General features: G+C 38.1%; 1 protein-coding gene across 1 annotated transcript; it reads left to right on the top strand.

Moving 5' to 3' along the window:
- The first annotated feature begins 161 nt into the window (after positions 1–161).
- On the top strand, positions 162–24,018 carry LOC107092236 (DNA-binding protein SATB2-like). Its single transcript, XM_015386583.1, has 11 exons — positions 162–404; positions 3,401–3,580; positions 6,509–6,635; positions 7,545–7,668; positions 10,580–10,682; positions 12,871–12,921; positions 13,068–13,600; positions 13,689–13,916; positions 15,400–15,558; positions 19,807–19,998; positions 21,883–24,018. Exons 1-11 carry the CDS (start codon positions 200–202, stop codon positions 22,501–22,503), a joined length of 2,523 nt encoding a protein of 840 aa, XP_015242069.1. The 5' UTR covers positions 162–199; the 3' UTR covers positions 22,504–24,018.
- Positions 24,019–25,079: the final 1,061 nt, after the last annotated feature.

Here is a 25,079-nt window from a genome sequence, read left to right as displayed (position 1 = left end):
TACATATCGTAAGTTGGTAAAATTATGAGCAGTTTCATGTCAGAACAGACGGTTCTGCCTGTGCTGTTAAATCCCGCTAAGTGTTTAGCAGTCTTCAAGATGTCTCTAAATATTTTTTTCGAGTTTCAATAGGTTTTTTTTTTATTTTTACACAGCTTCCTACACTGTGCTGGGAGCTCCTCTGGAAATTTATACTGGAATGGAGCACAGTGGAGGAACAGGAGGGTGGTCGGAGAGCCCGGAGCTTCAGGACCGGCCCAGTCCAGAGGAGAGAGCGGCAAAACCTGAGAGCCCAGCCTCTAGCGGGCCCTTACAGTGCAAGATGAGCCATTTAGAGGTGAACGGAAGCCCAGCTAACCCACAGATCCAACAGAATGGCAGCACGCCACTGAGGCCATTAGGAGGTAAGGTGGCATTGGTTACATGTTTTGCATTAGGTGACTTTTCCATTTATTTATGGTATGCATAAATCTATTTACCTTGAATTTAAGCATGATGCTGCAGACTTTATTTGAATGCATGAAAAATCTTGAAGAACTATATCTGTTTATGCTGCACAAACCAGAAAAAAATGGCTTTCATTGATAATGTAAAGCTTTCTACTAATGCACAACACCTGACTTTTGTCCAATGATTTTGATTTTTGGGAATAATCTGTTCCTTCAAATCAGGATGAATCATGTAAAATAATGTCTTTATTCACTTAAAGTCCGATTTGGCAGCATAATGATTTTTAAAGACTGATATTAGGACTACTTAACTTAATCCGATTAATTTATTATTGAAATAATCGTCATCTAATTAAGTAATTGATAAATGGGTAACTGGAGTATAGAGATGGTAATATATGCTTTTAGCTGTCAGAGCAAACCACTTAGAGCTCTAATTATATCAAAATTGTAAAAAACATATGAACATTTTGCGTTTAAGATTTTATAAATGTGTTTTTGTCTGTCAAGATGCTCTATTCAGAACTGAAGTAGAAGATTTTAGGCTTCACCTGGTTCAATTTTGTAAAAAATCTCCTTTAAGGCACCTCTTGCTATCCAACTATCAATCAATTAATTGAATAAATAATCGACAGATTAATTGAATTGCAAAATAATCATTTGTTGTGGCCTTAATTTATTTATATATTGTTTTCAAATGGATCAAGAACTGATTGGTTAATTTGGACAACTCTGGATATTGAAATATGGCTACAGAGGAAAGTAAAGCAAAATATCACGTTTTTGTCCTTTAAAAAGTTTAATGTTGGGTATTAAGCCTAAAAGTAGATGTGTAGTGATTGTTTTTGTCAAACTGACTTGTCTTAAATTGATATTTGTATCGAAAAGAGACCATCCGTCAATTGGTCAGGAAAAAGAAGGATGAAAATAGTCAAACAAAAAAAAAAAGCACTTTTAGAGCTGCAAGCTGACCAGAGTGCACATTAAAATCCCTCAGCTAGAGGTGCTGGTCATTCTCTCATGGTGAGAACATAATCATACATCATCACAAAACTCTATCTGTTCACATACACACACAGACACATTCTGCCGCTGCCTCTCTCCACCCTTCCACCGAGCGGTCTGGTTATTGGCCGATGGCGTGCCTGGTGCTGCTGTGGTTTTTGGCTCTGGCTGATGTGTCCCGTCCTCGTCAGGAGGAGGATTGATAGCCTGCTAATTAACAGCCCCTGTGGGACACACTGGTGTACTGGATGGGTGTGAACTGCTCCACAGCTCGGAGAGGCCCTAAGGAGGAAAAAAAAGAAAGCGTCCAACCAAACGTGCTCGAACCAGCCGTACAACTAGAGTGGTGGTGTTGCTCCTGAGGCCTGCATTCAGTGCTTTAATAGTGGTCCTGGAAGCAAGTTTAACCCATGTGGGATTTAATGTGTGGTTCAAGCTTAAATGCAGTTGTGCAATGTTACGACGAGCTGCATTCGCAGAGTGGGCTCCTCAGTTTACCCAGAGTTTTACGGAGAGACCACCAGGCTGGCTTTCTGCTGCAGAACTGACTGAACTGAAATTATGACATCAGACAAGTCAAAATGAAATTATCAATCCACATCATCATCTTCAGATCTGCGGCATTATAGTGTCAGAATGTGTATTGTTTTTAAATGAACAATATACTACTGTTTTTAATTTAACTAATACATGATATGTGATAAAGATCCAGTGAGTGGCCACAGATTCACAAGTTGATTAATTGGTATCGGGACATATTTTCTGATATTGGGAATGACTGTATTGCTGTCAAAACAGATCCAAGGATCTCAATAGCGTAAAATCACGCTGATATTGTCATTTTTTGTTTTTTTGAGTGTGTTGGGCCTTTGACTGGCATCTGGGCCTCCTCATTGGGAATTTAAGCAAAGCTGAAACTTTTAGAATAGCATTGAAAATATGCCCATACCCTGACTTGATTAAGCGTAATAGCCATAGAAACTGTTTTTCTAAACACATTTACCTTTCTATTTGCACACATTGAGGGAAGCGCTGTAAAAAGCGAATCCCTGCCCCGTACTGCCATCAGCTGACCGAGGCAGATGAGCACATGATTGCCAATTCAGCAGTGCTATATTTGGCAACTTTCAAAAAAGCTAAAATGAGCAACAAACTTCTGGAACAACAATCACATGGTGACAAAACTGGTTACAAACAACCCTGCAGTCAAGACTTTTGGAGAAAAGGTGTTAGAAGTATAAGTGGAGTAGATCCATATTCTCTTTTGGGTTTTATATACAGCTGGAGAAATACTGCAAAGTGTTTGAGAAACACTGAATATTTGATCATATTAATGAATGTAATATATCCTGCATGAGATTGTAATAAAATAAACTGTGTAGTAGATTACACTAAAAAGAGAAAAAGCTAAGAAATGGCAACATCACAGTTGGCGTCCACTTCAATGAAACAAAGTCTGTAAAATGGAAATCAGAGGGTATTACACATTTTATTTTTTTAATTTTTTTATTGATTAATTGAATAGGTTCCTGTTTTTTGTTATACATAAAACCATGTTTAAAGATGCATAAGAAAAGGTTTTGGTTTATTTAATATTCAACACAGCTGGCACAATAAATAACTCCACATATTGTCAAAAACTTCTTTGTGTTATTGAAAGAGAAAACCCCAGTTTTTAAGAAATAGCCACTTATTAATGAATTGTTAGATTGTCATTCATTCATTTATTGATTCATGCATCCCTGGTGAACACCATTGTAAGAAACTCCTCCAGAGCATGATGCTACCATCACTGTGTTTTACTGTAGTGATGATGTATTTTTTTGAAGTTTTCCAAAATTCTGTTTTTTTGTTGTTTTTTTTTAGTTTTCTATGCCATTCTTGCCATAAACCCCACACTTCTCAGATAACTTGCTAAAACGTGTTATTTGTGTTTAATATCATAGGTTTGATGATCCCGGTCTACTGTGTGGTGGAGCAAGCCGATGCAGCCAGCGACTTCGAGAGCCGTGGCGACCGTCACGCTGAGTTTGTGCTAGTTCGGAAAGATGTGCTGTTCACGCAGCTGGTGGAAACGGCACTCGTTGCCCTTGGATACTCGCACAACTCTGCCGTGCAGGCTCGGGGTAGGTCCACTGAGGAGTTTTATTAAACCTTGTTATTATGAATGTATTTTGCACTTATTCTTTTAGATTCTTATATTGTTGCATGTAGAAGAAAACAACTTTTAAGGTTCAAGAGGTTTTACAAATTATTTTTTTACTCATGTTCTGAGGTTTGACACACAGGTTTTGTGAAACGGCATTGTCGACTTGAATAAAATGTAAAATATCAGGGGTATTATGGAAACGTGCCGTCATGATGCTGCTGTCATCACACCAGTCATACCTTAAATGTTGTTTACCTCCCGCACAGCCTTTTTTACAATACCAAATGTTTTCTTCCTGATAAGTTTGCTTCCAGTCTGTTTTATCTTCCCCTACTTTGGCAAAATAGGAAGCTTTACCCCCAACATGCCGTGTATTAAGTGCTCCTCTCTTAGTTGATCTACTTCAAAGGGATACATTTCTTGCCCACCTTTTGTTACTGATGAGCAATTAATGATGTCCAGAAGCAGCTGAATAGAAAGGTGACTGTTTCCCAGATGTGCCTGCTCTATCAGCGAGCAGAAAACATCAGGGCGATGCAGAAAAGGTATTTTAAAGATAAAACCTGTCTGCTGTCTTATCTCCTCCAGTGATTCAGTCTGCCCACTCGGCATCATGATGGCTAACCCCGACAATCCTATCTGACCATCTCAGCGCCCCACTATCCCCCCCATCAGTCTAAGATCTGAACCAGAAGTTGATTGTGTTTAATTCGCGATAAGCAGAAGCCTTCACACGCTTCTACAGGGACACACACACACGCGCGCACAGAAACTGGAAGCACAGCAGTTTGGCATTCCTGGTGTCTCCCGTAAACACAGGCCACTCTAACCAACAGGCCAACGCCCTGCGACCCACCTCCCCCCTCCTTCACCTCTCCTAAATAGCTAGGTTTTGTTCTAAAAAATAAGCCTTTTCTATTCAAATAAATAATTTTTGGCTGGAGTCATGCATTTTTTTTTTTTCCAGCAGTGTGGTTGCAACCAAAATTATACAGAGACTCTTCTATTTTCTTCTGTGATTGAATTGCATCTTCCATGGCCCTGACTGGATGAGTATTTATAAACTCCTAACAACGTTTCACTGGTATTTTCTTTTAGTTGCTCAAAATAAGCAATTTTTTAGGAGGGATTCATGGCTACAACTGGTTATTATATAAGGTGAGGTGACTTGCTAAATAATAAAATCAAAACTGGGACCTTTATGGACTATTCCAAGCTATACATTATTGGATAAGTCCAATGAAAGTAATCAGCCAATCGTGGCTATTATTACCTCTGCAAAGGAGGTTTTGTTTTCAGACATATTTGTTTGTCTGTTTGCAGGGTGACTGCATCATTTTTTAATAAAATTTTTACCAGAGGTTTACCTTATGCCAAGGAACGGTCCATTAAATTTGGCTGATAATCCAGATCAAAATCTAAATACATGATTTACAAGATTTTTTGTCTTTGTTATTCTGAAGACAAAAAATAGAATAGAATTGAAAATCATAAATTATTGTCCCACAATGGGGAAATTCTGGTGTTTATGAATACAAATAACAGAAGAAAGGGGAGCCATGCCTTACCACAAGTATCACTCTGCTGATAATAAAAGAAAGCAGAGGGAATGGAGATGAGAGGAGAACACACACCAGAGGCTGCAGGCACATGCTTTGCCTTATGAACTTATAAAAGGATTTTAATTCAATCTTTACAAGTGATGCGCCTCATGCTAAGAAATTATAAATTAAAATTCGGTAATGATCCAGATATTATGCAAGTTTTAGCAATAGGTTTAATTTACAGTAAGAGGCAAAGTTTGCTACCTGATGTATGAATGTATATTTGGTAATAGTTCTGTAAAGAAATCCATCGGTTAATGTAGTTTTGTTGGCTTCAGGATTATTAAATACCAATTTATAAAAAAGAAACTAAACCTGCATCTGGAATCGTAATTTTTCTGACTAATTGAGTGATAAATGACCCAAAAAGTCTGAAACTAACTAAAGTCATTCACCTGTCAGTTACTAGGTTGAGTTTTCAGAAATTGTTTCCTGTACTGCTCCCATTTTGATGAGTGTTTCTAAAATAGATGGCACATAAAGCTTTAGTTAGAGAAATCTGTCTAGAGCAGAGGTGCTCAACTCCATCCTGCATGTTTTAGATCCGTCACCTCACTAGATGCCAATGATGACTTAGACTAAGACAACTTTTATTGTCATTTTGTATACACACTGTATACAAAACGACATTTCATTTAGTACAGCTTTTAAAACCGTTGAACATTTCCAGTCCATAAACTGCAGCAGTGATAAAATTTAAATGGAGTTGGAGAAAATATATTACGCAAAAAACGCATTGATATGGAAGTTCAGAGCATTAATAAATGATGGCTTAACAGGCTATTTTTTTGCTGAACCACAACATCTTAAGCAGATGAGTTGAAGCAGGGATAGTGATAAAATATGCACTATGCTACTTTTGATTGACATAATAGTGATTAGCATTACCCTTTACCTACCTGTTGCTGCACCCTGCCTGTCAGTTGAGATGTTAGGAACCATTTCCAGTCGCAGTGCATAACAGTTGCATGAACACCGCTTCATATTTTAAATTAGTTCCCTTAGTTTCACACTGTTTTATTTTATTACCTGGAGTCTAAACAGAGTTCCTTTTGGTTTTGACCGCCATCCAAAATCAAAGAGGCATCTGCACACACGAACAGGGATACACAACCTGGGTTTGATTTTAAGAGCTTCCAATGTGATTAACTCTGTTTACGTTTGCATTTCCTGTCAGGAATGCAGTTGAGGCCAGGTGAGCTTTTGGCTGATGCTCCAAGGCCAAAGAGTTGAACGAACGGAAGTGAAAGAACAAGCCCTTTGTTTATCAGTCTGTTTGCTGCGCTTGTGTTTGTATGCAGGCATTATTAAAGTAGGACGATGGAAGCCGATGCCCATCCATTACTTGACGGACGCACCAGAGGCAACGGTGGCAGACATGTTGTTGGATGTTTACCACATGGTGACGCTGCGGATCCTTCTGCACAGGTCAGTGGGTTGACTGCTATTTATACTTCCATTAAAAAGATAAAGAAATCTAGAAGACATTCAAACAGAAGTATAAGATAAGCTAATCTGCTGCAGAGAGAATATTTATCTTCTCCTTTTTTCTATATATTAGTGGAGCTTATGTATAGATCGAAGTCTCATTGCTATTTTTTACCTTGAGTTGTAGAAAATTCCGTTTTGTTTTTCTTTTTTATTCCCTGATTCAACCAGAAAAGGAATAGTTTCAATAAATGATTGAAACATTAGGATATTAATTTGATGAGTGTATTTTTCTTACTAATGGATGCTGCGACAGATTTGTGTTGAAATTATAAAAAATGTGGGACAACATTCCCTATTTAAAGGTATAGTGGAGGATTTTCACCAATTGAAAAGACCCGCCCTCTCCCCTTGCACATGCACAACCCTGTACCTGCTCCTGACAGAGAACACCTATTAAAAGATAATCCATTTCTCCTTGTGAACGCTCTGTTTACAAGTTGCTGTTTGCATCGCTCATACAAGCTTACTTTCCAAAAGAAGATTTGCAATGTTTACACTACGTCAGACTCCAGTAAAGAAAATAGGGACAAGCACGCAGGACGACCTTATTTGAATATATTACCAGAATGATTGACAGTTGGGAGGACCTCTAATTTTGATGATCCACCCAGAAAAACAACATCCTTCACTATACCTTAAAGACTAGACATTGAAGGGGACCAAATTCTCTCTCCTTCTTTCATGAGTAAAATGGTTTCATTTAGGATTAAGATCAATCCTAATTTGGCTCTTGAACTAATGAGGACCAATGAGTTTACTTACTGCTTACCGTTATTTAGGATCTCCGATTTATGGCCAAACAAATATTTTCTGCATCAGCTGTAAATTGATGTCCTTTTATTGCAGCTTTTCTCGGCTGGAGGAGCTGCCATCTGAGCAGTGGACTCATGCCACGGTGAGAAACGCCTTGAAAGAGCTCCTCAGAGAAACCAACCAGAGTGCTTTGGCTAAGGAGTGTCCTCTCTCCCAGGTAACTGCTTTAGGACCACACTACACTCCCAAAAAAAAAAAGGAATCAGGCTGTGATCCTCTTCAAAAAACCTTGAGTTGCAGCTCTATGCACCATTCTTGATTCAGCCCTCTCTTTCTTTATATTTGTGATTTCCAAAGAGCTAAAACTAGATTACAAACTTTTTTTTGTTTGAGTCAAGTGTAAGAAATTGCTATAAATGTTCTGTTTGGTTGCTTTTTTATTGTAGCACCATCTAAGAGCAATAGTTATACAACAATATTAACATTAAGAGGAAGGTTTCACTTAAAAACACTTCCTTCAAACCTTTCCAACTGGTTTAGATCCCTTCAGATAAAGTATTCAGGGTTGGTTTTGTTCAGTTTGTGCATCATGCATTCTTGCACACAAATGTGCAAGCAGAGATAGCCAAGACGCTGCAAAGTATTTTCTCTAAACACATGTTTCATCATCAGTTCACCACACATTTAGTGCAGTATGTAATCTGACTCAGTCACACGTGCAAATATCGATACCGTCCCATGGGAAAGGATGCGAGCACGCACACCTCAATTATCCCGCTGCTCACACACACCCTGCAGTCATTAGCCTCCAGTGTGTCATTTCGACTTGTGATTTATACACAAGACTTAGTCATGATGTAATTAGTGATTAGGGGAAGCGTGTGGGTGGTGTGCATTCACAGCCTGACTCATGTGAGTTTTCATCTTCACCATTTCCCATGTTGAATTTGTGCGTCCCCTGCTCTGTGGAGGTGACCACAGGTTATATTAGGAAGAGGAGCAGGCGGGTGGGCAGTAAGTGTTAATAAATCAGTGGCGAATAAGTCAGTTGGTGGTTAAGATTTTAGTTTTCATTCCCCGGTCTGAAATACTGACATTCCAAGCACAGATCGGCAGGTAAACTGGTTTTAGAGGAGTCTTGGAGCACTGCAGAGTTGAAAGAAAATGCTACTGGCTCTCATCTAACTTTTAACCCCTCTAAAGGGTCATAGTAAAGTGGATGCAAGGCCTTTATTTTAATATACACACTATGTCATGTCACAACTACAACTTTAATATTTTGTGTTATTTAATGTGACTAAGCAGCAAAAACGTGTTGCTTGGTTGTAAAATGGTTAAAATGCTAAATGTATATTCTGCACCATTAAGTGAATACTTTGGATCATCTTTATTCTGCAAGTCTGATAGGATATGACTTCAGTAATGTGTAGATCTAGTCTGAGAAGACTAGATCTACACACAACCAGACTGAATAGGAAACATGTCTAAGAATCAGTTTTCAAGTCTTGTCAGCCTCCAATAAATTGATTTAGTTTAAGATGGTTGTGTCCTAAGCTTTTCATCATTTAGGCTGAAATCTGCATTTTTTAAGCATTTTAAATAACAAAGTTGGACTGTTTTGATTAAATAATGCAGTTGGATTATTTTTCAATAAGAAAGGGATGTAGTTTATTTTCAGTCCAACAATTAAAGTTGGATGCGTTTACGTCGCCATGAGAAGAGGAGCATCCAGTTTTCAAATTCCTTTGGATTCAATTAAATAAAAAGAGGAAAATAAATTTCATATATTCTCAGAAATGGGAGGACATTTTGAAAACCTCTGTTATAATTGGCAATGTAAAGGAGATAATTTATTTTTGAGTAAAAGTCTCTGGTTAGGTTTAGTCCTATTTACTACAAAGTCAAACAACTGAAATAAATATTACCCAACTGTTTCTTGGCTGTGGTGCCAAATTTGAATCGTTCATAAATTGTGATTGAGAATAGCCTAATATAAATCTCAGGCCACATTTTAATCACCCCTAGTTTATAATTTTATCATAATCCTTCCACTGTAGATTAGGTTGTATGGTTAAAGTCATCATCATGCAGGAAGGAGAACACCTGCCCCTGACAGTTTGTCTGTCCCTGCTGAATAAAAACATCTCCACAGTCTAATAAAGGTCACTCTAGTCTTCTCTAACCAGGTCACCTACTCTAACAAGTTTGCTGTGCCTTTTGCTGTAAACAGGACTTTTGATCAGAGATTAACCGATGCATCAGCTGGCTCATAGTTAAGCCTGATATTTGGAAGGGATTCCTTGTTGGTACCATTAGATCATGTATGGTGCACGCATTGCCGCTCCATTTTCGTTAATAAGTATTTCTGTTTGTTTAATCTGACACTTATGAAACAAAATATTTTTTTCTGTTTTTAAATATAGTAATTTTTACTTTATAAATTAAGGAAGAAAAAGCTATCGGTCTACACTGAAAACACGATAAATAAAAATGTCTTTAATAAACTGTATTTACCCTTAATTTGAATGGGTAAATGAGACAGTTTGCCAATGGAATGAGTATTTTTACTCTTAAAATAAGAGAATTGGATAATATGCAATTGAAATGAGACAAAGCAATTGTGTTTTCTTATTTTAAGTGTAAATATTCTTGTTTCTTTGGCAAGATTTCTCTATAGCCTTCTCAATTCAAGAACAAATGCACTTATTTTAAGAAAAAATTACTTATCTAGATTTCGATTTTTTCCAGTTTAAAGAATCTGCCAATATATACTGTTGAATTTTTGTGCAACCATATAGACTGATGTTAAAATAATGTTTATTTGGTACATCTATAGGGTTTTATGACTTTTATCTCACCACTTTTTCATAAACTACACATTTAACTGCATGATGAGCAGCTGAAGCAACAAGCTGGACAAGAAAAGTACAATCGAACGTCCACATCTTGGAAGATTCATGCTATGACCATTTTATAGCTTCAGATGATGCTGTTATTTTTTTATTGCATTTTGTTCAAATTTGAAGATGCAACCCTTGTGACATGTTACCGTTACAGTCAGATCCTTTTTTTTTTAGCTTCATTACAAATGTCCAGCTAACTCCATGTCCTGTTTATTTTCCCCTCAGAGTATGATCTCGGCGATCGTAAACAGTTCCTACTACGCAAACGTCTCCACCTCCAAATGCCACGAGTTTGGCCGCTGGTACAAGAGATACAAACGCTTCAAAGGTAACTTTAAAACACTGAATGCTAAATCACATGAGCCTCATTATTTTCAGAAGGCAAATGTCAGAAGCAGGTAAATCTGTTTATTTCCTGGGAACCTTAAAGCACGATATAAGCTTCTTCTGATTGTGCTGCATATGAGGCAGATCCGTATTTTCATGACTACACAGCAGCGTTGGATTTGTTTGGCTGTCACAGAAAACAGAATGCAAAGATTTACCAGATCAGTAAGTAATTAGCCACAGTATGTGTGTTTGAGCGTACTCCAAATACCATCTGAATTCCTGTCTCAATAACAGTTTTAAGATGTCTTTTAGTTTAATCTGCCTCAGGAGGAATCAAGTATTTCTGGATTTTATCAGTTTCAATTAAAAGAAATTGTTGATGGTGCCTTCAAGATGTAAAGCATCTCTTTTGCATCAGAAAGCTAATAATGGCAATTCAAAAGCCTTTATCAATTATTCTGTTATTGATATTTGTTCAATAGAAAGCATTAATTTTAGGACACCAGGGATTTTTATTTATTGGCTTTTGTATCCCAGAGGATTAGCTCCTGTTCCAGGCTGTACAAAAGGTAAGATGAGGCCAACACCAAGATCCCACATCCTCTGTCAAGTTTCTGCCACTCCATCATCAGTTTTCAACCTTGCTGTGGAGGACGAATCACATTTCTGTATTAGTAGTGTGAGAAAATAAGACTTCCCTCTGAATCAATTTAATTTTCACTATTATATGGATGTATTAGGCCTTGTGCAATATCTAACGTGCAATTGATATTTAATACCGCGTGCAAAAACCCTGTAAAATAGTCCTGCTAAATAAGAGACTTCAGCTGTTTATGATGATGCACTGTATTTACCCCATGCACCTTTTCCTCCTTTTAGCACCTTCTTCTTTTTGAAAATTGAGCCAATGTAACAAGTAAATTTCTCCACTGTGAGATCAATAAAGTCAATCAATAAATATAAGCAGCCTTAACCTTACTAAAGTTGGTGCAAGGAATTTTGTTTTTGTCAGACATGACGGCTGTTTTCCACCAAATGTGCATTGCATACATCTGTATGGGCAAGGGGTTTGGTTATAGAGCTGGTTGTTCATTTTATGTTGAAAGAACGATGATCTTGACTGTGGTGAGGATGAACTGCCATCTGAGTAGAAGTGTTGTATTGAATCTGAGTCGTTGTCAGACTGATTGGAAATTTGTCCTGCTCTAAAACCCAAACTGTATCTGTTTCAAACTCTGACGAGGCCACATTGGTTCAGTTTTGTTCATGCTTAAAACATCTATAAGGACAGTAGATCTGCAAAAGTTAGGTTTTACTTTTAACGCCATAAACTTTTTTCACTAACCAGTTTGAGATTATTTGAGTTTAACATGGACAGATGTTAGACTTTGATGCACTTTTGATTCTTAGATGTTTATCTAATTTCTTGCATTTATTCCCTAAAGTTGTCTCTTTAAAGTCATGTTAAAAACTTTGACAGTCTGACTCCCCTGCACCTCAGCCACCAACTGTGTTTATGCCATTTATTTTCTTGTATTTTTTGCACCTAATGAAACCTCCCAAAGACACTCAGACACTTTAAAACCGATGCTTACTGCTAGTCACATCTCAAGTTAATAACTCACCTGCCCAACCGCCTTCAATTACCTGATGTTTTCACACTCCCCTGTCCACCCCCTGTATGCATATGAATGTTTCGCTGGGCCTTTACATGTCGAATGTGCTGCATGAGACGTCCGTCAGCGACGGCTCTCTTTAGGAAGGAACTGTCACACATGGTTCACATTAACGTCACCCTTAATACACATGACAAAACTAAATGCTCTTAACTCCTAATGAGAAACAGCAGTACCTCCCCCAACACACACAAACACACACACTCTCTCTCTACAGCAGCACAAAAAGAATCCAGAGTCTCGCACTCAACTGAAAACATCAGGTTTGTATCCTGTCTGTTGTCTGGCAATAGAAAATGTCACTTATAACCAGACAATAAGAAACCTATTTGTCCTGTTTTAACAGAGACATTGGACACAAACACCTGCAGATTTATGCAAACCTCTTATTGAATTGTGTTTCATATTTATTATTTTAACTCCAGGGCATTGCATGTGTATAAAATGATAAACTGTTTCTCCGTTGTTGAGGAGTTTGTGTAACGGATTTGCTGTTATTGTGTTATCCAGGTGATTACCATGAGAAGTCGTGGTCCTCGCTGGAAAAGCCGGATGTGAAAGGTATTTGTTTTTTTTTACTTTGCATTTTTACTCCCCAGAAGTCCAATAATTTATGACTTCTTTAATGGGGAGTTGGATTGGTGTAGATTGGAATTATTTCCATTAAAATGTGTTCAACCTGTGGATCTTTGTGTGTGTTGGCACAGTGGAGAGAGATTTGGACCTGAGCATCCTCAACCATCGTCATCCACCTCTCTTGCCTTCTCCAAGCCACTTGGCCACCTTGGGGGCGCCAGGAGCCCTTCCCCTCAAGAGCGCTCTCAGAGACGCTCATTCCCCCACTCAGCCCCATAGTCTTCCCCATCCTGCCGGGCCGAACCATCCCAGACTCCCCCTGCGTCCACAGAATCCAGCCCTTCTGAGTCACAGCGGCCTCCTGTCTCCACAGCTATCGCCTCAGCTGGTTCGTCAGCAGCTCGCCATGGCTCACCTCATCAACCAGCAGCTAGCGGTCAGCCGCCTGCTTGCCCACCAGCACCCGCAGGGAGTCAACCAGCAGTTCCTCAACCATCCTCCCATTTCTCGTACCTGTAAGGTTTCTGGGGCAGCTGCTGACCCAAACCTGAGCTGCTCGGGTGCTGAAGTCTCTTCTGATATTTATCAGCAAGTCAGGAACGAACTGAAAAGGGCGAGTGTTTCTCAGGCCGTGTTTGCCCGGGTGGCTTTCAACCGTACGCAGGTAAATGAGTCACATTTCAGATTTAAAGTTGGCTTTTTAATTTTCTCTTTTAAAGAAAGCATTTTAAATGATCCTCCGCATCCTGCAGGGTTTGCTATCAGAGATCCTTCGTAAGGAAGAGGATCCTCGCTCGGCCTCACAGTCTCTGCTCGTCAATCTAAAGGCAATGCAGAACTTCCTCAACCTACCAGAGGCCGAACGAGACCGCATCTACCAAGAGGAGCGAGAACGGAGCACCAGCACCAACCACAACCACACCAACACCCACATCTCCTCCAGCAGCAGCAGCAGCAGCAACGCGCTCAGACAAACACAGGTACACCCACACAGCACAATATAAAACCTGAAGTAGCAGCTGTTAGGATTGATTTGGTTCTGTCAAAGGCCTAAAGGCGCTTTGTTAGTTCATGCCATGCTCAATTCATATCAATGTAATGATACAACTTCAGTGAACATGTTAGGGTTTAATATTAGAAACATTTAGAGGGAGATCATAATTGTGCTCTGGAGGAAAATCTTTCGTTTAACATGCTTTTTATAAATTAAAATGCTGACCTGCAGCCACCATATTAGATATTTAAAGGGATTGTGCAGGATTTTGTAAAATGACCCGCCCTCTCCACCTAAAAATAAATAAATAAATAAAATGTGCGTGGAAGAGCATAAACAATCCCATTTCCATTGTGCACACCCTGTTTGAAATCTGCTGTTGTCATTGCTCATACAAGCTTACTGTGTCCACATACAGCAGGGACTATATAGTGGACTTTATAGCAAACTCACTTAACTGACCAGTCGGACAGATGATCACTGCTTTTTGCCCTGTTGGTCACGTAATTCCTCCTCCACTGCAGGGTGCCTGCACCATCTTTGTAACTGGTTGCCATAGGTTGTAACTAGCCGACAGTGGGCCGCTGTGAGAGCAAATCCCATAATGCTTTGCGAGGAGAGCTCTCCATGCAAAGCATTATGGAATTTGAGAAAGGTGAGCTTCAGTGACTGTCTGAAACCGTAGCTCAACACACATACGCCTGAAAGTGCGCAGAAAAAGTTAGCTAACGGAACAAGCATGTAAACCAGAATGATTGACAATTAGGAGGATCCACCCGGAAATAAAAGATTGCCCTCCATACCTTTAACTGACAACTGGAGGAAAAATTGGTTTTATTCACCAGTTTGAAAAGCAATAAAAAAAATATTTTTTTTATGAACCAACCCTCTCTTTAAAATGGGTTGGAGCTTCACCTTTAACTACAGGGGTCTTCAAGCTTTTAAATCCAAAGAGCCTTTGTAATATTATTTGACTGGGAAATCTGTTGCTATTAACAAAAAAATGATTTAACCCGTTAAGACCAAGTTTATCATGGTGTTTGGAACCTCTACATCATCAGTGTGATATTTTTGTTCTTGAACAGCAATCATACACACATGGTGGACAGAATTCTACAAAAGATTGAATGAAAATTCCTAATGAATCACGAATTATACAAATATCATCAAATTAAAATCATTTCAATTAAAAATATTTTTTGATTTATGTTCAAAAGTCGTTTAGGTGTTACACATTAAACATAAACACAAAACTAAAACAGAGATATATTATGTTAAAAAAAAATGTATTATGTATTATATATATATATATATATATGACAATGTATTATAAATATAATATATATATGATCTATGTTTGATTTTATTAATGCTTAAAGATGAAAAAATATGAAATATTTGGCAAAATATGAAAAGGTTTTGCTTGTTTTTATTTAAATTATCTTTTTAATTTTTATTTCCTTGCATAGACGAAGTGCAGCATCTCTGGTCCAGAGCTGCAGCTGCAGCTGAAACTCGACTCGCTTGCAAACATCACATCAGGGATCTACGAGGAAATCCAGCAGGAGATGAAGCGGGCAAAGGTCTCTCAGGCGCTGTTTGCCAAGGTGGCTGCTAACAAGAGTCAGGTCAGTTGCAACAAAGTACTCCTATCAGCCGTTGATGTTTTAGAGTGATCATCTAAACAAACAGAAATACCAGACTGTCTTTCAGCTGCGACTGAAACTCGAGTTGAAACCTGCATCCAATCAGGAGATATGAAGTTCCTGCTGCCAAAGCCGCTCCAGATAAAAACGTGAACCAAAAGTATTTAAACGTGAAAAATCTGAGGCTCGTCTGACTCAACTTAAACATGTTTACACACATTAAACTCGTGTTATAATATCCAGTACACAGAAATCCTAGCTGAGTTGATCATGTTTGAAGGAACTGATGAGGTGTGTGTGGGCGTGTGGGGTATCTGATTACCCGCTGCGGCGCACCATCATGAATGCATCCTCTGATAAACAATGCGGGCGATCAAGATCAAAGCAGAAGTCTCTCGCACTGGAGGGAGACACGTGAAGATGGAGGAAAACATCAGGAGGGTTCAGAGTTAAAAAAATAACAAACCTCTGCTGGTTCTCTATGTGGAACAGACAGTTTTAAAGCTGCAGAGAGAATCTAAGGAACGGGGATGAGAAAATCATCCAAAGGATATGCATGGCCATAAGTGAAGCAAGGTGGAGGAAAAAACTGAAAAATAGACGGTGATGATCATGTTGGTATTCATTTCTAGGATGAGAGCAGCTTGTAAAACAGCTGGTGGTAGATTCTGGGTCAGCCTGGAGAAGATAAAACAATCCCTTCCCCACTGCTTAACTCGGATTCTCCCACACTTCCAGTTTTTACTTCAGAAATAACATTTGCATCCGACTTTAAGGTGCCTGAAGAGCAGCAACACGCTAAGATGATGCTTTAGGACCACATTCAAACGTGCAAATTGCTGATTTATAAATAATACAGTCTTTAAAAGTGATTTTTGGCGAGGTGTGGACATTTAACATTACACAAGTCCTAAAAAAAGTTAATAAAAATGGTCAGCTAATCATTATCTCTTGAAGCTGACGTTCAAAGAGAAATAAGGCAAATATCTCAACTGCCGAAGATGGAACTGAAAGAGGGGAACTCTTCATAATCAACAAGGTAGTTCTACATAACTTGGACCAGCTGGATGTGTTTTAAAGGACACAACCAAATATAGATTAGACAAGAAAAGAACAACTAGACTAATATCTAAGTCTATCATAAACGGTCTTAGACTAATATCATAGTCTAAGGCTGTTTATGTTGGTGGTATCATGGTTGGGGCCCATTTCAGAGCATCTGGATAGATGGATTTTAACCTCAATTAAACATCTTTACGTCTTTCTTGTATTGCATCTGGGTCTTTGAGCAGAGAATATGTTAACAACAAATTAAAGCACCAGTTTTTCCATCTAACAACCAGTTGCTGAACTCCTCATGGGTAGATATCACCATAAGGTGCCTTAAGATTTTTCTTTTTCCACAACAAAAGCTAAAATGTTCCATCAAACCTCCTATTTATTGTATTAAATAAATGTTATTTGGTTAGAAATGTTGGTTGAGTTCTGACACTAAACTTTTTAGCCCCATTTTAAACTATATATATATATGTGTGTATATATGTATGTGCAAACATATGAATAAGATTATGGTAAAACTCTTATTTATAAAATCTACAGAAAATTGCCCTTTTCTAAATAAAATCTAAAAACAAAGATATGTGGTCTAATTTTTAAACAACTCTTTTTGACCATCATTTGTTTGTGAAAGAACAACATAAAAAGCATTAAATTTAGATGTTGATATTTTTAAAAGCATGAGTATCATGGAATGGACTTTAAACATGAGAAGATTGACATGACAAATGCTTTTATTGACCTTATAAATGCACTAAATCCCAAAAAATCCTGGTTGAAAATGGAAAAAAAATCCTTCTTTTATATGAGGGTAAATTTCAGTTACACTGATTATGCGTTATCGGTTAGATCTGTTTAAACCTTGGGAAACATCCTGAAGGATCTCAGACGTCTGCTAAAGTTTAGTTTGATTAAGGATTTGTTTTATATTTATAGCTGTAACTTCAACTGATTTTTTTTTATAACTCGTTAACAGACATTTTCTTTAGGTGTGAATTATTTCAGTCTTCTTGGGCTGAAATACAGTGAAAACGCCTTAAATGGCTCCTTTCTTCTGCGGCTTAGATCAGATTGGGACATTTGAAGTGACTCATTTATCATGTTTACTGATCTGCTCTGACTGACCCACTGGCTCAGAATAAGATGTTCCTCAATATACACGATAATATCAAAGCTACTTTTTTATCAGACATGTTGCCGTTTGCAACTGATTGCTAACTAAGCGACAGCTGACTGGGAGCTCCAAACAATGGATGTCTATGGAGATCAGGTTGGACAGTCTCTGTCCTCATTTAACTCTGATAAATGTTGCTCTTTAGGTTCGGTTGAATTGCCTTGGAGGAAAACTGCATCAATTCAAAGGACCTCAGAAGTAATCTTGAAATAACAACAATTGTTGAGTGTTTAAGATATGAAATTAGTTTTTAATCCTACATTTCTAAAGCGGAAAGATTTAAGGGAAGTTTCTGAATGAAACCAACCGACAGAACTCGCTACACTTTTGAAGCAACTGGACTTGGAAGTTCTATGAAGATTTTGCCTAAGATCATTGATAATAATTTTTCTTTGCAGGCCCAGCTTGTTTTATAATCCAGTTTAATGTTCAGTTGAATAAAATGACAGACAAGAATATGCAATCTGAAAAATAAATGGGTCGTGATTAGGGCTGCAATTACAATTACTCCATTGATTATTCTTTGTTAAATCAATTAATAATTAGACAGGGGAAGGTTCCTTAAAGAGGATGTTTTTAAAAAATGAAGCCAGGTGGATCTACATTTTTTCTAATTGAGTTCTGGTTGGAGCATATTGACAGATTAAAAAAATGTTTATCCTAAATGCAAAATGTTTGTATATTGTTTTACAATTTTGGTATAACTGATGCATAAAGGCATATTTTAGAGTATCTATACTCCCGTTAACGATTAATCGATTACTAAATGAGTTGATTATTTCAATAATCGATTAATCGCTCAAGGTGGAAGCGTGTTAATGCCGAACATTTACATTTTTTATTCCTAGAAAAAAACTTTACTTTAAAACACTAAAGTTGTTCCAAGACATTTTTTTTTTCTTGTTATTAATTTTGAGTCCAGTATTTACAAATCTTTAAGTATTTTTTTTTCCACATAAACTATGTTTTATCCAAGTCTTTAAAACCCTTAACTCAAGAGGGCGGCTGCTCTTGCAGATGCATTTTAAAGAAAACTAACAAGAATTTTATCTATTTATTTTCATTGTTGGAAAAATTGGAAGTTTAATGAATAAAAATGCCTCGTCTGTTTTCACACTACAAAAAATGGAAATATAAGTAATTTCTTAAAATAGGTTAATTTTGTCTTGAATTGAGGAGGTAGTGAGACAATTGGCCATTGGAACAAGACAATCGACATTTACGTGTAAAATAAGAAAAAACAATTGCAGTCTCTTATTTAAAGTGCTTATCTGTCTTATTTTAAGAGTAAAAATGTTCATTCCATTGGCAGATCAGCTTTTTTACCAAATGCACTTAAAATTGAAGACATTTTTACTCATTTATAGATGTTTTTTGCAATGCAGGTTGCATCTACTGAAAATGTCCAAACTCTGTTAGATGTGCATAATGACATTGAGGTGCATTCAGAGAGGGTGTGGTATAAAATTCATGCTTCTGTTCCATAGATCCATAGAAATAAATGATGCCTTATGGCTTCTCTGCATTTACCTCAACATGATGGGTTGTATATGAGTGATGGATGATTTGCAGGTGGCTTGGTAGTCAAGTAACTTATTTAATTTTCCTAAATAGTGTGTTAATTCGAGTTGGTAGGATGTAAGTGTATATATATGCTAATTTGAGTTAAAAATGGCTGAAGGGATGTCATTAAAAGGCTGTGAGGGGTGGATGAACGCTGCGGTAACAGATTCCAGACTATAGTTTAAGGAATTGATTAATTAATTATAATAATTTATTGATCTCACACTGGAGAGATTAATCTCTGCATTTGACTCATGGGGAGCAGTGGGCTGCCATTGTGCGGGGAGCTGTGTGGGGTTAAGGGTCATGCTCAAAGACCCAGAGTGTCAGTCTGTGGGAACTGAACCGGCTACTTGCAACCCTCTCAGAGCACAAGCGCACTGCTCTAACCCAGTAGGCCCGCACTTCCCTAACTAATAAATTCTCATCTGTTCTAGGGTTGGTTATGTGAGCTCCTCAGGTGGAAAGAGAGTCCAAGCCCTGAGAACCGCACTCTGTGGGAGAACCTTTGCACCATCCGAAGGTTCCTGGCGTTACCACAGGTAGACCGAGATCAGGTCTATGAAGAAGAGTCCAGACAGCAGCACAGTGAGAGACTCCACACCGTCCTGCACATCCCAGACCAGCAGGTAAATGGAAAGGTTCAAACATTTCCCGAATCAAAAAAAACTCAGTTCTGTATAGAAAACGCGCCTGCTGGGTCCCACCACCTGCTCCTCTCAGCCACCCTCTTCTCCGTCATGTTTGTGTCCCATAAGTCATTGAAAATAGAAGTGGTAAATGACCAGCCTACACATTTCCTGCTAAACACTCCTCCATCCCACCCTCTCCCTAAAACCAAAATGTTCTCCCGTCTGGCTCTAACCTCAATATTATTTAGAACACAGCCTGTAATTATTGAAGCTGAGAAAAAAGGAATTGCCATTATCTTTATTTAGGTCCTTTAATTTTGATGGACCACAGATTTATGGTGTTGGATTCCTGTGTTTGGGTGTGCTGGCCACCCCACCCTGTTAATAGCCTCTAGTAGTCTGCTTGTTTGTGTGACGAATTTGAGAGTTTAGCTCGGGGAGGGCGAAGGCTGGTCAATCACACTTCCTCCTGCTTTTGTTGCCTTTGACTCTGCAATGGCAGATAAGTCTAATTGCTTTTGCATTAAACGGTATAGTTGAGGGTTTTTAAGCTTTCACAGAGTGGAAATCTTTAGGTGGTATCCGTATCGAAGAAGTACAGTAGCTTCCAAAGTTTTCCATGTTAAACCACTAATTCTGATATTTGGGTTTTATGTGAAAAGTAAATGGTATAGGAGCCACTTTGCATAAGCATACTTTGCGTCCACCAGGTGACGATGTGGCATGGCGTGAGTTTTAGGTTTTATAGGGGGAACTCGCCTACAGCTAATTTGTGTTGCTGGTAGGAAGGTGAGCATACAGTTTTTGATCACGCCTTGAAGATTTCCATTCGTTTGCCTGTCCGTGCATGCTGTATAATTCATGCATCAGTGGGTGCAACACTTTATATTAAAATTGCCAGTGAGCAATAAATGATAAAAAGCCATGATCACCTTTCAATCTACTTTAAAGGTACATGACACACAGCACACAGGAGAGCGAACACTCCAACAGCATTCATCCAGGGTCTTTAAGCTCAGTCTTAGCCTATATAAATGGTGTCCACTGTTTTCCTTACAGGGCCTTAGAGGTTTGTCTTTTCTTTAGAGAACATTAGAGACCAAACAGCATCTTAAGGGCCAAAGAAACCAGTAGGAACCTCAACAAGATAGATGTAGAGATGTTTGAAGAAGGGTTATTTTCAAAGACGATATTTCAAGTGTCTCCCAGAACTCTGTTCAATCAATTTGACAAAGAGGATGAAACAACTAAAGTAAAACAATGAATGTTTGCCTGATTAGACAGGCTGGCTGGACAAGAAGAGGATTAATCAGCGAAGCAGACACTAGGTAGCAGTAACTTGGGAGGAGCTGCAGAGATCCACTGCTCTTTAATATACAGGATGACTAAAGGGCTCTGAAAATCTGGCATTTATGCAAAAGGTAAAGAAGAAAGCTTATAAGAAGCTGCAAAGGATTTTGGATGAGACAACAGGACTAAAACCCTAAAGTTCTGTCGGATATCTCATATTTGTTCAGTTTAAAGCACTTTTATGTTGGAATGGCCCTAATTGTTAATCTATTTCAATTTATAATGTATATTATCCAGTCTGCCTGAGCTGTTTAGCTAAATATGTCCTGTCATCTGTAGATGCACAAAGCTAATAGATCTATACCCTTCAACGCATCTTAAGGCTAAAATAATCTGGAGCTGGTCGAATGAATACAAGTTAATGCCACACCATCAATTTATAATAATCTGTAAAGGTTGTTTAAATGTCTTCACTCATTTTTGTGTTTTAATTTAGCATATAGACTCCACAAGAAATGCATTGAAGTTGGTTTCAAAACTGTGGGAAAAATGCCTCTTTAAATTATCGTCTCTAATTTGTCTCTTTTTCAGACTTTCCACAGACAGCCTCTCCCTCCTTTAACGGCTCCGTCCCCAGTTCACGAGGAGCCCGCCACCCTGCTGCCAGCTCTGCAAGCACCAGAGGACGTCCCACAGCGAGGGATGAGTCCTGCCCTTGGAGGGGTGAAGAAGGCCAGATCTCGGACAAAGATCTCCCTAGAGGCCTTGGGAATCCTGCAGAGCTTCATCGGTGATGTGGGACTCTACCCAGACCAGGAGGCTATTCATACTCTCTCAGCGCAGCTGGACCTGCCCAAACACACCATCGTAAAGTTCTTCCAGAACCAGCGTTACAATGTCAAACATCACAGTCAGTCCAGAGATGCCGTCTCCGGGGATGACGACCATGAGAGTTCAAGCCCCAGCGAGGGAGGTGCCTGCACAGCAGAGAGGAGGGAGGAGGGGGCTCTGTCTCCCTCTGAGGAGTCGAGTGAGGATGGCAGAGGGTCAGTGGAAATGTTCAGATCAGAGAGGGACTTGCACGAAGGAGAGATAGAAATGGAGGTTGAGAAGGAAGAGGGGGAGGATGGCAAAACCTCAGGACCGGCGACTTCCTCTCTGTCTCCTTACAGCAGCGTGGACAGCCCCCACTCTGCTGAACAGCAGAGATAACAGCTGAGGATGCCTTCAGACTGTGAGGAGCACACCCAGAGCCTGTGAAGAACCACTCATTGTCATCACAATTAACTTTTTCCAGAGTCCATGATCACAGCTCGTCTAAATCAGAACATTTGTGGACAGATATTTATCTAATGACTGACTTAACTTTAATCTGAAGGTGGTAGGAGTTGAGTTTTGGGATGGATGGAGCCTGCGTCGGTTTTTCTCCCTTGTTTGGCTTTATTCCAAGCTACGGTTAGATGGTGAAATGGAAAAATAAATAAAACATTTAAGCGTTTTATCAGGAGAATCTGGCGACACAAGAATGAGTCAATTTTGATTCTTTAGAGATGAAACGCCTTCTTGTTTTAAGTTAATTTGAACAGCTGCCTGAACTGCTGCTAACCCAACCAAAGCAAAGCTTCTTTAGCGTTTAGATATTTTGTATTCCCAACGCCTTGATTTTTGTCTCTGTACACCTTTATTTCAATAGTAATATATAGGTTAAAATGACAGCATATATGTGACTATATGCATGATTTCTCATTACTTCTACCACTTTCTCAGGTTCTATCTGACTGGTAGATTTAAATGAATACAAACAAGATGGGTGAAAAGGCTTAAAGGATGGTGGACAAGGAAGCAGTTATGGACCCGGATCTCAGTTTAGAACATTAAGAAAGCAGGGAAATGACCCAATAACCTCTGATCAAGTTATAGCAGATTTCTGTTTAGTGTTTATATCTAAATCTAATCGTATTTCATTGTCTCCATAGGATTAAAAGTCCTTAAAAGTTATTTTATTTCAATAATTTAATTCAATGACTGAACTGAATTGACTCATCACTAAATTATTCTACACTTTATTTTATTTTAAATATGCTTAAATTCAGGAAATGCAAATAAAACCTGCAGTAAAATCTATAAAGGAATTTAATGGATAAATAGAAGAGCATATCCACTCTGGTTGGGGCTTACTTTGCTTGAATTACTGCACCAATGAGGCATGACATGATCTACTGAACTGTTTAGTCCCTGGGTCATTCTATACAAACCATCAGCAAGTCTACTTTATTGGATAGCAAGGTGGCCTGACCTAAAAACACCAAAACCAATATTTCAAAGTGGAACCATGGTTTTCTGATAGCCATGAAAGGAAACTTATCCTTTTTCTACTAGACTTTTTCCTTCCACCAAACTTCCCATGAACATGCTTGGAAACAGCACTTCCCCCGCGATTAAGAAGGCAATAACTTTTCTGTTTTTGTAATCCTTTCTTGATTGGTCCGGGACTATTGGAATTTCCTTACATTTTCAAACCTGACAGAAATAAAAACCCTAAAATGTGTGTTCATTTTAAGAGTGTACAATTCTGAAAATAAGTTAACTTTTTCAAACATGATAATTATTGAGATTTATTGTAAAACATTTTGACTGATCTGTATGTGAAACGGTCACATAAACCTCTGCTGATAATAAAACTGTTTCTCACCATCATTCTAACACCAGACTTTTGCTTTTATCTGGAATTTACAGCATCAAAGATAATTGTGTTTTTGGATAGTGAATTAACCATTTAAGTCCCTTTTTAACCATTAATCTATTTAATAAATAAGAACTTTTAAATCCATTTAGATTTGGCTCATGTATATAGTCTTCTCTTAATCCTAAGAGATGTTAAAAACACCAATTTATGTGACAAAACACTGTAAAATTAACAAAAAATCTAAAGAATTGTCTGTCCTCAAACCAAAGCTGAACCACAAACATTAAAAGCTTTATCCATAATTCAGCAGTGTTTAATTTTCCATATTAAAATGCAAGAAACCCAAAGTACTAATGGTTGTATTTCTTTTAGAAGTTGCATTATGACCAGTTTTAAGAGATTACTTCAATGTATATCTGTGATTCACAGTATGAGTAGATCTATGCTGATGTTTGTGCTGAATTATCAGATCTGGGAGTCATTAGGAAGAGATTAATTTATGAGTTCTGCTAACTGTGTGCAGCTTCTTGTCGTCTCTACTTGCCAAAACACCTGCTAACAATTTAAACATGTTGCTTTACTTCTCAATACTGCAGAGCCAGAAAACTGGTGGGTGAGGTCCTTGGTAATCTGAAACTGTAACAGATTAAGAGACAACAGAGACCTAATGCCTAAACAACGATTTGATTTATGACAACTTCGGTGTATTTTCTTGGGATTGTATGATGGAAAATCACAACAGTTTTTTTTTTTATTGTTTACATCTCTAAATAGATGTATACTAATAGATATTATTCCCATTTTCTTTGTTAAATAGCTCAAGATTATTGCTGTTGGTTATAGTGTCTTTATAATGCATTTTTCTAATCTGTCCATAATCTTTCTGGACTTTGACTAGACCATTTTAACAGATATTTTGAAACATTAATTGTTATTAATCGATGAATTAATTGAAATAATCGTGAACTAATTTAGTAATCGGTTAATCGTTAACTGGAGTTTAGAGACTGTAAAATATGCCTTTAGGTGACAAATCAACAAACCATTGAGCATCAATTATAACAAAATTGAAAAAAAATATATATATAAATATTTAGCATTT

The sequence above is a fragment of the Cyprinodon variegatus genome, unplaced genomic scaffold (genome assembly GCF_000732505.1).
Source record: "Cyprinodon variegatus isolate N-32 unplaced genomic scaffold, C_variegatus-1.0 Scaffold371, whole genome shotgun sequence".
NCBI classification, from domain to species: Eukaryota; Metazoa; Chordata; class Actinopteri; order Cyprinodontiformes; family Cyprinodontidae; genus Cyprinodon; species Cyprinodon variegatus.
The sequence above is the reverse complement of the archived record's forward strand: the minus strand, read 5'-3'. Positions and strand labels throughout refer to the sequence as shown.